Raw genomic sequence first — 16723 nt, forward strand, 5'->3', positions numbered from 1 at the left:
TAGAGCTCCCCCCCCCCTCCCCCCTCCTTCTTTTAGGGAAGCCTAAGATTAGAATCACTCTCGGTCACACTGCTGATGACAGCTATGTCCCATAGCAACGCTGGGCTCCATTTTGGGCTCTAATTTATCAGATGAACGGTCATGTATGTCCATACATCTTTATGTGCCGGAATTTAAATATGTAATAGACCTCACCCTATTCCTATCTGTGAGACAAATGACATCCCTGATTAAAGAGAAAGACCTGGTGACAGATGAAAGCTATTAGACCATAATTACATTTTGCACGTTCAGCATATTCTTCTTGATACCAGGCCTGTATATTTAATATCCTCGTAGGAAATATGAGCTTCACATAATGTATAAAGGCATGATGAGGGGCCTGGGCTTTATTTATGAGAGAAATAAGAATAATTTAAGACAAAACTGTTCATTCGACACCTGGGGGACCAATATTGTCACGTCACTTCCGTGACATTATTGCATTTTATGCCACTACCAAACAAGTGCTAATATTGCTTTTGATATTGCTAGACCTCGGTTTCATCAGTTCAGTGCAGATGCGGCCGAGTGTTTGATATTTTAATAACGACCTGTCAATCTGGCAGTGAGCCCCACATTGAAGTTAGAATCATAACACAGGAGAGGTGCAGGGGTAAATCCAGCAATATCTCCTTAGTCCACAGACTCTCCCAAAAACAAACTCCCAATCACAATCAAATGTGTCTCACACACACACACACACACACACACACACACACACACACACACACACACACACACACACACACACACACCTGTGCACCTAGCATGCATGACACCAAGCATGCATGACAACAGACTCTCAACCTACATAAGACTTATGTGTAAATTACAAATACAAATGTGTAAATTATCTACAATAAATAGCCCATAATAGATGTGCATAATACTCAGACACACCGTTGCTCACTGTACAAATCTACACCAAATAAGAGTATCAATTTCTAGGAGTATCAATATCTCGGTGCAAGAGCATCATGTCTGAGAATCCAAGTCCGACACTCAAACGGAGCTTTTGAAAATACAAACTCTCTGAGGCTGAATGGGTGTGAACGGCGGACCAGAGGGCGAGATCTTCCACCATCTGGCCTCGCCTGGCCGTCCACAGCCACATCCCCGAGTGGCTATATTAGATTTATTGAGGCAATGAGCCCCCTGCCTCAGGCATGGGCTTTGATAAATGTGACTCGACTCCCGTCCAAGATCATAATGGGCATAATGCAAAGAAGCACCTTCTGCCCCAGAACCAACACGTGAACAAGAAGATATCAAGCATTAGTCAATTCAATATTAAGGTATTGAAAGGATGTTATGTGGTCATTTACCGAATAAATAAAACACACAATTACCAAATCATACAAAGCAAACCTAACACACTCAACAGGTGTCGTCACTGCCTTCCAAAATAAGCCATGAGGCTTATCAAGGCTTCCTGATTGACTACCTCTATGGTTGAACGTTAGGTTACATCGAGACGACTACAACTACCTGTTTGACAAAATGACGTTTGCTGAAGGTTCGCTCACAACCCCTTTGAGGAGCTTTCCTCTATATCGCACCGTCTTACTGAAAACCATGCGCCGGCTCAGGGACGTAGGCCCGGGCTTTGGATGCGAGGAGATGAAAAGGGGTCAAAGCGATCGACGAGGAGTCGCTTGCATGGCCAGCCGGACGAGCTGAACGCAGACGCACTACGACAGGCACAAGCTGTGCGTTTGTTGCTCGCTGGCTGACGGCTCAAGTCCTTTCAGTTTGTGCCAAATGGGCTATTTTTTTGGGAGTGATGCCCCGCTAGTTGCATCTTTGCTTCTGAGTTAACAGACACGAGACGCACAGGAAACACGTGAAGGCTTTGAACAGCCAGTGGCTGCAGGCGTCGGGCTTTCACGTCGTTTGTCCGTCACATTCTTGGGATTTTGGTAAAAAAGGTCCAAATTGGACTTGGGTGATAATATATTTGGACTTAAAGGCCAAGGTCTGCCCCATTTTGGTGATTTTTTGAGTTCCCATGAACTGATTTGTATTGTAGCTGTTTGAAGGTCATCTTGACCTCATTTTTGGAAACAATTCAATTATGACAATTCAATCAAATGTTTAAATGGATGAATAATGAAAATGATAATTGAATGCTTACAAGGCAGTTATTCAAGTTACACAATTCCACTTCTTTTTGTACTGTAGGACGGCCACAACCACAAGGAAACAGACAGCAAAAAAAAAAAAACATTCATTGAGGTGCAGCCCAGGAGCAAAGAGGTAATATGATAAAAAAAAGATGCAGCAATCTCTCCAGATCAAAGAGTACAACTTAAAAGGAACGATGTTTCATTTTTGCATCACCAGTGTCGGTCTGTAGCCAGAATGAAAAGTACAAGCACTACAAGCACCAGCAGTCAGCATGGCCACTCGTTACCTTCAGACATAAAATAACACTGATGCACTTACATATATTTGCCGTTCCTTTGGGTATAGGCAGGTAGGAGCCCACACTCCAGGCCCTTCCGTGGTAGTGCCTCTTACAGCGGCTGCAGTCTGGCCCCGTGGTGTTGTGTTCGCACTCGCAGCCCAGCTTCCCCTTGTCAAACACACAGCTGTTGGCATGCAGGTTGCACTTGCACCTGAGACACAAAGATAACGACAAAAGACAAATAACGTCAATAAACATCATTCTGCTGCCATTGAATTCATGCCCTCTGGACAGCATGTGAAAAGTCTGCTTGTAATTCTCCTATTCAAATTTGAATTTAAATCCTGATCGGTTGTTCAAATGATTTTCTCCCCATTCGTTGTCGTCTCTGTGAAGATCACAGCAAAGAAAATATATAAAAGACGCTGTGTGATTTGCTAATTGAGCACAAAACAGGGATCTGATAGGGAGACGAGGGCACAATGGAGAAGCCGTGAAGGACGGCAGTTCACTCTTTCAGTTGCGGTGTTATTTGGGCCGGGGAGCCTCCAGGCAGGAGATCCTACCGCGGGTTCGTTAGAGCGAAATGTGACAGAGCTCACAGACGCTGCTGACTGGAGAGGAGAGGAGAAATGATGGCTTTCAACGCTCAAGCAAATCCAGCCTCTCTACTGACCGCATGGAACAAGCTCACTTGTATTTCCTGGGATGTAAAAAAAAAAAAAAAAAATATATATATATATATAAAGCCCCAACTTTGTTTCAGTCTAACTTGTTAGTTTCTGACAACGTGAAAGAACATGGAGGAAATGATGTGTTGTCAGAATGTAACCCTTTTGTTGATGTTGTTGTTTTAGTGAAGGTTTACTCACGTCTCTGTCTGAGGAAGAACGGTCCCACGTGACTTATTACAGTTTCATATTCCACATTCATATGAATAAACTATAAGTCTCCGTATTGGATTTTAGTCCTAACTAAACCTCGACTTCTTGCGAGATTGCAGGAGGGAGGGGACGGAGAATAAATTGGAGGGACGGCCACCTTAGGGAGGGTGGATCTGACACACTACCCGTCTCCGGGGGGGTTTGTGCGGCTCATAGTTTCACATCATGCCTGTGTGTGTTTTTACAAAGTGCTTCCGAGGGAACGATTCCCCCCCCCCCCCCCCCCTCCCGTTTGAGACCGAGAAGCTGGGTATCTGTTGCCTTCGTTCCCCGGTGAACATGAGACAGAGAAACGAGGGCGGCAGTCAGAAAAACATCCATTCTAATTGACTTCCTGGCTTTACTTTACTTTACATCTCACATTAATGGCAGATAACTGCGGGAAATTGTAGCCTGCTCAGTAAATGTGATGAGCAGCAGGAAAAAGGGCTCTAAATACGGATTTACTGGTAGCGCCCAATAATTGGCAACACCTTATTTAAACACCTCTTTTTAGTATTTATTAATATCATACCCACAAAGAAAGGTGAAAATACGCTTGATTATTGTTTGAATTGTTCAAAAATATAAATGTTAAAATGCTATTGAATTAAAAGTGTCCTTTTTAATGCCTTACTCCAATATTAGTGTAAAATAATACACTAAATGATTATGCAAAAATAAAAGCAAGCAACTTTGTACATTAACAGATGTGTTTTAAACAGAGTAGCAGCTAGAACTTTATATTGTACCTACACTTTCACTGTGTTTTTACATCAACCATTAGGAACACCACCATATTCCTATAAAAACATCACTGCAATTTTCTAGATTTGATACGTTTAAAAAAAAATGTTTTCAATGACTCAGAATTGATCATGCTTAAAACACAAGATGATTATGGGAACATTTTGTCCTTTCAACATATACAAATCGTTTTATGTGGTTTTACGTGTCACAAGCGTGCAGCAAACAGCAGTCCCTGTTGCTGTTTGTTGGAGCTGCCCATGAATATCTGCTGCCCGCCCTGCCCGGCCATTTGCGGTCTTTATTCTTACATTGTTTAAAGTCCAAAACAACCTAAGTCCATCTGCAAGATAAAGCCATCATCTTTCCTGGAGTTAGGTGCTGTCTCACAACATTAGCAGCCATAATGGATGAATGCCAGCTCACATTCACGCCAACTAAATGCTTCTGCCTCTTACCCCGCATTCCCCGTAGTCCTTAACTTTTTAATCAATTAAAGTCCCTGCTCCACAAAATTAATGACTGGGTGTCTCATTTCTGCCATGCAGACAGCAGCAGCTCCCTCAAGTCAAGAGCGATGAGATTTGACCTTCCACTTAATTAAAAACCGGCAAAATCTGGATCATCGAGCCCAACCGGTGCACGCAGCTCACTCCGGGGAGCTCGGGGGATGTGATGCTGTTGCCGCTGGCGTTGTCATATTGGAATCAGAGAAGGTTTCTCTCACCATTTTGGGCCACGAGAGAGCCCCACTATTGTCCAGATCTTTCAAACGGGGATCAGTAGGAAGACGTATTTCGTAACATTTGGATGGCCGTGTGATTATTGTGCAGCACGATGACAACCGGCGTTTTCCATTATCAAGTGAAGGGACCTTCCCTGAGGAGGCCGGCTCAGGCAAAGTCCTGGTCCCTTCCTCACCAGTTGCAGTTCGGCTGGGTGTTGAAATACTTGCAGAAAGGATGGAATTAAGACTCTTACGGATGTCTGTTATTGTTCAGGGTGTATGTGAAGAAAGATGAAGTTGTCTCACTGTTATCGGTGAAATGTCCAGGTCACTGAAGGAGTACATTACTGTGGCATTTTACAAATTAAATTCATCACTGTTGTGAACTCAAACAAATGAAATTACTTTCTATGAACTGGTGTGGAGGACGAAATATGAAGGGAAGAAATCTGTGCAAACACAATCCAAACTACCAACAGGGTTAAATTATATTCTGTCTGGGTAAGACAATATTTAATTCAACAACAATATAACAAAGCCTTCATGTCAATTAGGGTGGACCTGGGGCTTCGGGGAATTAGGGGTGTTATCGTGACCTTCTAATTTCATTATATTACCTCCTTTAATCCTCACATTAAAAAACAAAACACGCAGCCTCCGCCGAATGACGTGGTGCAGGCAGAGGAGTGAATGTAGCCTGTGCTGGATGTAGCAGAGAACAAATCTCTAAAGTGAAACCAAGGGGAGGTCAGGCTGGCATTGTGGACGGTGTGTGCTGCACCGCGTTGACAGGCCTCTCAACACAGCTCTTCTAACTCGTGACAGCTTCTAGTGCGGCATCATTGATTCAAGACAAAAAGAGGAGCAGCCAACTTCCTGTAACCTCTAACCTTGATGCAGGCTTTAGACGTCGACTTAAGATGGAGCGGGTGTGCACAAACTGTGCCGTTCACCGGATATTTGCAAATGCCCTTTTTTCACAGAAATTGTTTTGACGAGTCAAAGTAGGAAGAGCTCAGGTGTTGATTATGAACTTAAACGGTGGCTTTGTTGTCTCATGGGACACGTTGAGGGAACGGCGCCGTCCTTGATGTTATTAGTAACACCTATGCCTTTTCATTATGACAAGACTGCTGTATAAAAACCCCTTTTTCAGCAGTGGTGTCGCGACAAACTCATGAAGACTGTGTTATTTTAAAAATGTGTGCACGCTTTTGTATAGTTGTACAATTCAGGTTACAGAATCTCCTTCCATCCCCCATATTGTTGTATTGTGAGTGTAAAAGTACACAGTTACATATTGATTTACCTACTTTGTTTTTTACAAAATTTTGAAATAGCGGCAGCAGCTCCTATAAAAAACGTAAAAAAAGTAACTTTTCCAAGTGTGCACTAATTGAGAATGAGTTTTTTACACTGTTGAGTTCTTTTTGGAGATTATTTTTCTTTTTACCCATGAGCACACCGGTCTCCCTCAGCGCCACACCTCAGCTGCTCCCTCTCACAGGTTGCCCGTGGTCAGAGCCTTTAATGCGCCTCCATGCTGTATAAATACATACTGAGGTTTGCTGAAACTTTCCTCAACAAGACACTGAGAGCCTCCCCATGTCGTGGCCAGTGATATCTCTGACAGATGTGAAGAGATGGAGGTTGTTGAGGGGGAAACTTTGGCCTCGCTGAAAGTTTTAGATGAATGTCAACGTGTTACCTGGACAAAGCCGAATAACCTGCCAGCACCCTTCAGGGAGAGAGAGGCTGTTTGATGTCTTCCACACAAGCAAAAGGAGTGCTGTGAAACGCGCCTGCTGCACAGGGAACAAAATGACAGAATTTCAATTGAAAATCTGGGAGCTGATCCTTTTAACAATAAGCGATCGGGAAACATTAAGTCCAGCTATATAATGAACATCCAGACCTCTCAGACAATCTGGGAATGAAGGCTTAAACATGCTATTGAGGTGAATTTTTATTTTAATGTCTTAATGCCTCTTTAAATTTGTTTTACGGGTGTATAAATAAGCAAAACTAGAGAACATATTGTTTAATTAAGGGGTGTTAGCAGTGCTTTTTTGTCTCAATATGTTAAAAATAGACTCATCTGGAGGAAAATCTTTGAGATTTGAATTGAGTGGTTGAAGCTTAAGTGTGAATAAGGTTTCGAAACAGGATTTAGACCTTAATGTTAGGAAATTAAATTTGACTGATGTAGGAGGGACTCATGACTTCATTCTAATCGTTGGAAGTTGCAAAGGTATGCAAATCAACTGGATGCTTTCCTGAGGGAGCACATGTCGAATGCCATCTTGTTTTAAGACCCTTAAGAAGAGTTACATGAAGCTAAAAATAGTTATGGAGCGTTTGCTAAATACAGTTGACAGTTACATGCTTCTAAAAATATAGGTTAAAAAAAAAGGGTAGCAAATACGATATACAATATTTATTCCTTCATTAACCATTATAAGTCCTAAGGTGTAGCGGACTGTCATTAGAAAACTCCTTGACATACAGTTTGCATGGACAGGGGAAAACAATAAGAAAACAATAATTTTAGAAAGAACAAGCCAAATGAGGTTGACATTGTTACTTTAGATTGCCTGGTTTTACATTTCGGATGGCATCGAACTCTTCCACAAGGAGGGCCGCAGAGTCACCTCATTACACCGGGCTGTGTCTCCATGAAATTGAAGAGTCCGATTAGGCTTGTTTTCGTCGCTCTGTGCTGTGGCCAATTTTGTCATTCTTCGGAGTGTAATGTAATACATCTCAAGCAAATTGTTTGCGTCCACCCCCCCCCCCCCCTCGGAATATAAAGTAGCCCCGCCAGGGCTCTCCAAATTGTTGGAGAAATATTAGGAAAGGATCACAAGTTAATTCCCCCTGCTTCAATTTTCTGCCGAGGCAAAATGAAATTCGAATTTACGTTGCTTGGGCTCCTGCCATTGAAAGCCTGTGATTTGTTTCAATGACAGGGCCTATTATTGAGGTTGTGCATTGATGTAGACACACAGTATGGTAATGTCTACCCACCTCAGCCCCCAGGAGGGCTGTCTCATTCATGTGATGTAAGCCACTGAGACAAGGAGGAAGCCATGAGAAAATCGGCACTGGGAAGATATATTAATATGGAAATCGGAGGGAGGGGGTGGGAGTGGGTGTCTTTGTGTGCACATAGAAGCTGTGCAAGGCGTGCATTGCTGCATGCATTCACCCGACAACGGCGTGAAGGTTAAAAGTACAAAGAGAAACGATCTGCTTTCTGAAAAGTAGTATCAATACCTGAGTATATTGACAAAGAAATGATGCTTTGGCCTTGCATTATTCAAATCAGGACGCACGCACATAAACGTACACATTCGTGAACTCGTGAAGCCCATGCCACCTTGTTCTGTTCCACCACTAGTCAAGCTGGATCCTGCAATAAGCACAGCAAAAAGACATGTTGATGATTTTACTATTCATTGCTGCTGGCCCACCAGAGACAGCTTGTGTTGGTGTGCTTTCCCTCCATATATTATTTACAAAGAAAGCCTGTGCCTTAATGAGCGCTAATTAAACGCTGGAGACGGGGAGATGACTGGCAGAAAACATCGCAGCATGTGACAGACATCTGTTGGAAGATGAGTTAGCAGGCACTGGCAAAGCCGGCCAGAGCCTTACTTTGGTGGTGGAGTAACGCTGGGGGGCGGGAAGGGGGGGGGAGGGGTCGTGTGAACCTGCACCTGCACCTGCCTCTCACACCCTGTCAATCAAGCTGGCTACAGCTGTCATGGTCCACAGGGCCCGGGCATGGAGGATTTAAGGCGTGCGTGTGTGCACATACTGTATGTGAGGGTGAGTTTGTGCTTGTGTGTGTGTGTGTGTGTGTGTGTAGTTTGCGTAGCTGGTGTTCTTACGTGGAGGGCAAGACTTTAGTCAAGCAATTTAGAGGAGGATTTAAGTCAAGAAGTAAAAAAAAAAAAGAACGTTGTGTGTTTAATAGGCCTGACTCGATGTTGACTTGGCTGTCAGCTCCCTTCCCAAATAGCTTTTTTTAATTTCAACTTTAACTATAGATAAAGCATGCATGCAAATTCTCCAAAAAGGAGAGAAATTGACATTGCTCAGATGAGGGTGGAGTGTGAAAGTACTGTAGGAACACAAGTACAAAAACACAGGCTACACACTGTGCAACTGTGGATGCTCTGGTGTTTTTGTGTACTTTGTGACGGTCAAAAACGATGAGAATCATTGGTACACTGAGCACTGAGCAAAAACTCAAAGACAAATTCCATCAAACTGCTGAGCAGCATCCTTTACGCAAACACTCCAGAAGAATATGGATTTCTTTCCTCCTGCTGCATCATGTCTTACCGTATACATTTACAATCAATAGAGAGGAAGAGGGAGGAAGACACACAAACAGAGAAAGAAAGTCCACGTGTTCAGGTTGGAGGGTTGTAAATAAGGGAGGCCGATGTCATGGCACATGGCGCGAGTTGATATCGTGTAATATCCTGACTCTTCCTTTGGAAGGCATATTGTAGATATCTTCCATGTGGGTTGTGAATGCTCTGTGAAGCAGCTACATTTAGCTCTTTTTTTAAAAGTACACAATACAGTTGAAATGTGCAATTCTTTTTTCGCTGAGGAAGAGGGGAATACAGAGTTTGTCTAAATAGCTCGAGGTAACATCGGGGAGCATATAATATCAGTACTATGTTTCATATCTTATTTAAAACTAGTATTCTTTTATATTTAAGTTGCCTTTGAATAACTCATGTATACCTCGCAGGGATGCAATTCCAGATTTTTTCAGAATGAAATTGGCTTTTGTTTAATATTTTTCAGCATATAAAGTCGAAGGTAATAACTATTTTATCTTTTTAATTTAACATATATATACATATATATATATATATATATCCTTTTTTTGTGTGTATATATATATAAATATATGTAATATGTGGATATATCAAACAAGGTAAAAAAGAAAACATACAACATATGTATATGTGTAGCGATAGAATAGTGACCTTTGACCCATTTAAAAAGTGAGCCATGAAAGAAATTTGAGAGGAACAGTTCAGGTAAAATAGAGAATGACAAAAGGGGGATGAGAGAAACAGCACATTAGCACTTATGGATTAGCTGCCTCTCATTCCCAGGACCCGCTGCAGCCCTGCAGATGTGCCGCTCTGACCGCGCAGCCTGCCGGTAGCGGTCATGTCTTAATTAATGAGTAGACGTCTAATCAATAAGTGAGGAACGATGGAGAGACGTGAAAGGTGGAGCAGCCTGCGCGGTTCAAGGTTTTTTTGTCTTTCCGCTGATGTAGAATACCTTATGAAATCGGTAGCACGGCTCGCACTACTCACAGGAGGCGGCGTGTAGCAGGAGTTCAGGATGGGCCGTTCTACGTACTGACCGCACCACCGGAACACTGGACCGATATCACCTGTATGATCACTCACCAAAATATTTGTTGCATCATGTGCTGGGACGGAGAGGAAGGGGCGGCGCGCCTCTCCCTTCTATTCCATCGGGCTACATGTAGGGTTTACCAATTCCTTCTGTGGTACTCATTAAAGGAATTGGACGTACATCCTGTGCTGCAGAATCATCCAGTCCTTTCACACGGGTATATCTTCCACTGCTCAAATTTACAACTTTAACTTTATTATATTTGGAAGTATACCAAGGTGAGAAACACAAAACCATAAGAGAGAGTTGTGTAGCTTACAGCTTGGTTTCAAGGCCCAAGTTTCTTTTCTTTATCTTTCAGAATTATCTTTTCATCTTTTTTTTTTTTAAATTTGTGAAATGACCCTTAAAATATCCCTTAAAAAATCCCTTAAAATATCATCCATGACAATATCCACAGGTTACCTGACACTGCACACAGAAAGCAGTGTTCAGTTAGTCAGCGTCTTTGTAATCGGTGAATTCTAAAACCTCGTGGCCATTCCGGGTTGAGGTTTTTCCACATTTGTTTTGTAGCCACATGGCTGTCGGGAGCTCTAAGTATCCCACTGCCCGTCCACGCATCCACTTCTAGACAGAAATACTATGTTTGTTTTCTTTTCTTTCTCACTGCAAACTTTTGGCGGAAAATTGAATTTGATGCACAGGGGGCGGGACGGAAAAGGGGGCCAAAAAAAAGCTTATTTTCTTTCCATCCAACCTTTTACTCTTTCTAATGAATGGCAAAATAAGATATCTCTGGGAGACATTATTCTGTGCTTGAAAGCCAGCCTTGCAATGCAGAACTCATCAATTCATGTTCACGGTGCGAGTTTGGATATTGAATGGTGTGTCTTGACTGCAGAACATTTATGTCTCTCTGATAGGAATGAAGTGTGAGTATCACTCTACACCATTATGATGAACCTTGTGGCATTTGATCAAAGAAATCAAACATCATGTGCGTTCCAGACTTTTTGCTCGTTATGACGGCTCAGTGACTGATTTGTTTCGAACCAGCAGTCAAAGATCATTAAAACCTCCTAGAGATGTCTGAAAGTGTGTGTTATTTAAAGCATAAAATGTAGCTTGCTCCAAAAAAGATACAACCATAAATCTCCTCATTAAACAAGACGAGGCTAAATATGGAAACCACAGCCTGGCAAACTCGGAATGGCTCCCCGTTTCACTGATGTGTCTCCGATGATTACCATTTAATCAGCTGCAAATGCTCTTAATTACAAGATTAGCCACCTACCAATTAGCCAACGTGCTAATGGTTCTAATCTGCCATTGAAGTCGTCTGAATTCTAATTAGGGACCAACTGTTTCAATTCACCGAGGGCCCATCTGATGGGTCATTACCAACCTAGTTATCCTCAAATAAACCAACTGCAGCAAGCAACACAAGTCCCATTTGCAGAGCAGCTGTAGAGCTTTTACGACCGTGATGTGGGCCATTTTCATGCATCATGAAATGACAATGTTTCCATTCCGGGAAAATCACAGAGGAATTCTGATGACTCACGGATGATTATATCATACGTTGGCAGAGGAGGGCTGCTTTATTTGACTGAAAATTAGCGTTTTCAAGGGGAAATTATAAAAAATAATTACGGAGGGAGGTGTAAGATAAATAGTCTCTCTTTAAAGTACTAATCATCGATTCTATCATATTTTATTAACAATAAACTAGCACTGTAGGTGCGACGTTAAAAGGACGCACACAGATGACTCGGCCCTACAATCCTCTGATAAAAGCATTGCTCGGCACCAAATGGCAGATGGACCAAGTGATCGACTAGGGCTGCAGAGTTCAAATTATCCACGCAAACGGTTCTCTCTCATGGGTTCAGGTTTTTTTTGTACCATCCATCCAAAAGAACAAAACAATTACACGCATTTAAAGAGCTCTTAAATCACCATGTAATGAGCAATAAATGTGAAATTAACTCCAGTCACTCATAAATTCTCTTTAAGGAGACCAGTAAAGCTGTCTACTCACTGGCAAAGAACCCAAACATAATGAATTTTTGACTTTTTTTTACCTAAAGGAGATCTAATGCTATTCAGATTCCGAGTTCATACTTTTGTTTGGGCTTTTTTACTTGAATGTTTAAATGCTTTAAAGTAAAAAAAACAAACATGTGTGTGCTTATATTGTCCAACTGAATCTTAAAAAGTCATTTTGACAAAAAGATGGTGCACCTTTGCAATGGAAGATCTTAACCCGGGTATAGTACTGTATATCCCAATGATCCTGCATGTAGTGTTTATGAGCCCACTCTGAAATGCTTGATGAATCACATGTTCTCATATTTAGGCAGCCCTCCAATAATTGACTGGGTTTCATTTCACAGCTTGCGAGTTGGTCGGCACTCCAGATAACTCCAGATAGAGTTTTTCATCCTATTTTCAAATTAAATCCTGCTTCACATAAGGCTCCACACTGTAGTTGTTTTTTTTGGATACACAGTGTGTGTTGTGTGAAGACAAATAATAAACACGGTACATATTTCATCAAATACGATTCTGCTTAAAACTACAGCAGCTGAAGGCTGCTTGTGCATTTGGAAATGTGTGTTGGAACTGTAGATGGAGATATCTGCACCCTTGGAAAATGAATTATTTATAATGACAAACCTTGTGTTACTAATTGACCTACCTGAAGTAAAAAGGTTTCAAAATGTCATAGTATTAGAAAAAGAAAAGATCTATGTTGTTATTTATTAAACTGACATATTAAGTTCCGCTCTCCAGAATCAATGTACCTAACTCAATAATTGTAATATCATGTCATGGCTTATGAGATGTATCACTGTGATAAAAAATGCAGGGAGACATGCATTGAAACTCTTCTTTTCACCTCGGAAATCCCAGCCCTCTGTCCTTGTCGCGTTAGGGTCATAATAAGTAATTCAGGAGAGCAGAGTTCAGCATCTGCTCAGGCTGCTCCTTCTTTTCCTCATTTGGACTTATTTTAGAAACCTGCTCTGTCTGCTACTTTAACACTTTAGCTGCTCAGAGTCTAAAAGCGAAAATTGTGCGAATCGTGGGCTAAATAAACTTTCCTTTACATTCGCTAATTAAGACGTGTGTTTATTCACTTACAAATGTCAATGTTGGCACTCAGCGATTGTTTTACACGCCTAAACGAACACCTTAAATTCCAAGCCGGCTTTTTGGCCTCTGCTCCGAAAATGGCATACTCATGATAAAAAGTTTAATTACTCTGGAACTACTCCATCTATCTGGACTTTTTTTTTCTATTAGGATAAATGGGAACCCCTGTGAGTGTTGTGATGTGCAAACCTCAGTTTATATTATGTTACTGGTGAAGAAATAAATCAATATAACACAAACAAAACTTCCGAAATGGACACAGGGTATCAGGCCCTACAAAAAACATGGAGACACCGGGCTAAAAACATCTAGTAAATGAACCCCCCCCCCCCCCCCGCAGTCTAAACCAGACCAGTTTTATTTCACTGAAAATGCTGAGGCTCTCTTTGCCAAAGACCTTCACATTGGTGTTTTAAATTGTTTAAATTGCAAAAATAAAAATAAAACGCTCAAAGGTGCAACAATAACAGCATTGAAGAAGACGGCAGTTCAGAAATGTCTTACCTGCCCTGCACTTTGATGTCGGATATGGCGTAGAAGTATCTGGAGAGGTTATTCTCATCCACCATGGTGGCTCCCGTGGCTGGCTTCAGCAGCTTAATCCTCAGGTCAGTAATGGTGAAGAAGTCCCTCAGGTTCTTGGTGGTATCCAACTGGCCGTACAGCGAGGCCATGTTGTGCAGCCGAGGCCCGGCGAACAGGGCAAAGCGGTCCTTTATCTCAAAGCGGACCGTCTTGTCGTTCTTCCACACGTAGCCCCGGGAGTAGTCCTCGGTGCAGATGATGTCCAGCAGGGTGCGCTGCGTGAGGTCGTTGGCCGTCTTGGGTTCCATGGTGAATGCGTCCAGGCAGTCGGTGGCATAGAACTGGTAAGGGGTCCAGGTCCTGCCGTAGTCGAGTGACTTTTCCAGGACCATCTGCTCCGGTCGGCCGGACTCGAAGGTCAGCACGATGTCGTCGGTCAGCTCGATGGTTTTGTTCCACGACAGCGTGATGTTGACCTGGAGAGGCTTTGGGTATTTCTTCCACGAGCTCGACTGCCAAAACGTTGTGGGGTTGCGACCCTCAAAGTCAAACATCAGCTCTGGAGGATGAGCCAGCTCCTCGGTGGTGGCGTCACATTCATTGTTGCACATGTAAGGATTCTCCTACGGAGGAAACATATGGACGCATACATGTTAGTGCACAGTGCAGTCAGTGGCATAAATATTTGAAATTTGCGTAATGCGTAGTATGGTGCAGCTTTTGGGATATTCTATAGTTACAATTGTTGGGGTTGAATTACAGGCACAGTGGCCCATGTTTGAAGAGAGATATGCACCCGCTGAAGTTATTTTGAACCTCACTCTATGCCACATTTTGTAATATTATCCAAAGGGGTTGGGTCATTTTGATTTGGAAGGCTCTACTTTTCTGTTGATTTTTTTTTTCTATCGGAGAGCAGTGAGTAATACTGGAAACTAACTGATTAAATCTTCTTGACAGGTGGTGAAAAACTAAAAAAAAAAAAATATCAATGCCCCCGCTGAAAATATCTGGAATAATTACCATTTTATGGTTGTGAAGGAAGAGTTTTGTCCATTGAAAGCTGCACTCTATAGTTTCAGGTAGAGAACTTTAGAAACTAAAATATAAAAAAATGTAGTTAAATACTCAGTTTTGCATAAACTATTAACTGGAAAAGTGGACTCCAATAAACACGTACGATGCTTAATAGTCCCACTCGATCAATTACAAACCCTGAAGCATCTCCCGTGTTAGCTGTACACTTAACTTTTGCAGTGCTTATTTGGTTCCTCGTCTCATCATGATTCAACCGCCGTACTCAAGAGCCCTTCCATCACACTCAGGCCAACGTGCATTTCATGATCTGTGCAAGCAATGTTGGCTCGAGAGCTTTAGGATACGGCGACCCTCTCGTAATGATGACACCGCGGACCCCATATTCCCGTTCAGCACCATTCCGGCCTGCACTGCCACCCCCCCCCCCAAATTGCCAGTGTAATTGGTATTCCTGTGTGGTGTTTCGGCTGAGATGGGAATGGAATCCCGATGAGCTTTTCTTATGAAACGCGCAGAGGGATATACATTTTTCATGGGCCTGTGTCTGCTTAGACATCCACCCAGTCTGGATCTTATTGTGCAACGTCGGGGGAGGGGGGAGAAAGAGGAACTCTTGACATGTTTGTGTTTGTTTGTGAGAGCTTTAGAGAGCTCTGAATGTGGTCGCTTGTTCGTGCAAATGCTGTATATATCCTTGCGTAAGTGAATGAATGGGTCAGGGGGGAGAGAGAGAGAGGGAGAGAGAGAGAGAGAGAGAGAGAGAGAGAAAGAGAGAGGAGGAATGCTAAAGACAGAGCCAGAGAGCACAGGACACACTCCAATTGACATTCCTCTCACCTCTGCTCCAGGAACAATGAGGTTAAGTGCGGATGAGGTTCAGATCAACTGTAAAGCGGTTCGATAATCAGCAATCATCCGACACTCTACACGCAAAATTATCTAAAGGTGAGAGGAGTGCTATCTGCAACATTACTCGCTTATCTCTCTGCTATTGCAGCGGAGACCGCCACTCTGTCGGGGGAATATCACTGGCAGGAATACTGATAAGCAGACGCCATTATATTTTATTAGAAAAGACCAATTTTATGGTTTTTATCCCCCCCTTCAAAACCTTTTTTTTGATATTTCATATAACAGATGTTCGCGTTTCAGACACAGATGTCCTGCGCGACTGCGATATGCTATCTGCTCCTCAGCTGGAAGCGATAACTATTGGTAGAAGTAGAACAAGACTGAGGGATTGCGGGTCACCGCACCTAATCGTATGAATAAAAAGGAGCATTGCGTGATCCAATTAGGAGGGCAAAGAGTGTTCTGCTGCTAAGACAAAGTGAGAGCACACCAGAGAGAGTGGGAGGTAGAAATAAGCAAGTGCCGCGTTTGCGGTTCTCTGATGGAAGATCTCTAACAGTATTCTCCTCTCACGCCCGTGCACACACACACACACACACCCACCCACATACAAATAGAGCCAACACAAAGCTTACAAGGTGACACTGAAAGCAGAAACTCGGGAGAGAAAGAGAGATCTGACGGAGAGCGTTGAGGGGTTGGATGTGACCACAGCGAAAGCAATGAGGGTTCTCCTATATGGAACCCTATATGGTTCTAGTCTACACATTCATTTGCTGTGTGCAAATGTTAATAATGATAACGATCAAACATTTAGATTATTTACTTTCTCCCGGATGAGTTTGCCTTACTGGAATGCTTTCAAGCAGCCCAGTGAAGGTGGAGTGACAGAGAACTGAG

General features: G+C 42.6%; 1 protein-coding gene across 4 annotated transcripts in view; it reads right to left on the bottom strand.

The window, feature by feature from the left end:
• LOC119209710 (netrin-G1-like) overlaps positions 1–16723 on the bottom strand; it is a 43219-nt gene that overhangs the window by 8225 nt on the left and 18271 nt on the right. For all 4 annotated transcript variants that reach the window (XM_037459210.2, XM_037459212.2, XM_037459209.2 and 1 more), the window contains exons 3-4: positions 13913–14556; positions 2488–2660 (exon numbers count right to left, since the gene is read on the bottom strand). In XM_037459210.2, the coding sequence (XP_037315107.2) occupies positions 2488–2660; positions 13913–14556 (817 nt within the window). The remainder of the gene's footprint in view (positions 1–2487; positions 2661–13912; positions 14557–16723) is intronic.

The sequence above is a fragment of the Pungitius pungitius genome, chromosome 15 (genome assembly GCF_949316345.1).
Source record: "Pungitius pungitius chromosome 15, fPunPun2.1, whole genome shotgun sequence".
Classification (NCBI taxonomy): domain Eukaryota; kingdom Metazoa; phylum Chordata; class Actinopteri; order Perciformes; family Gasterosteidae; genus Pungitius; species Pungitius pungitius.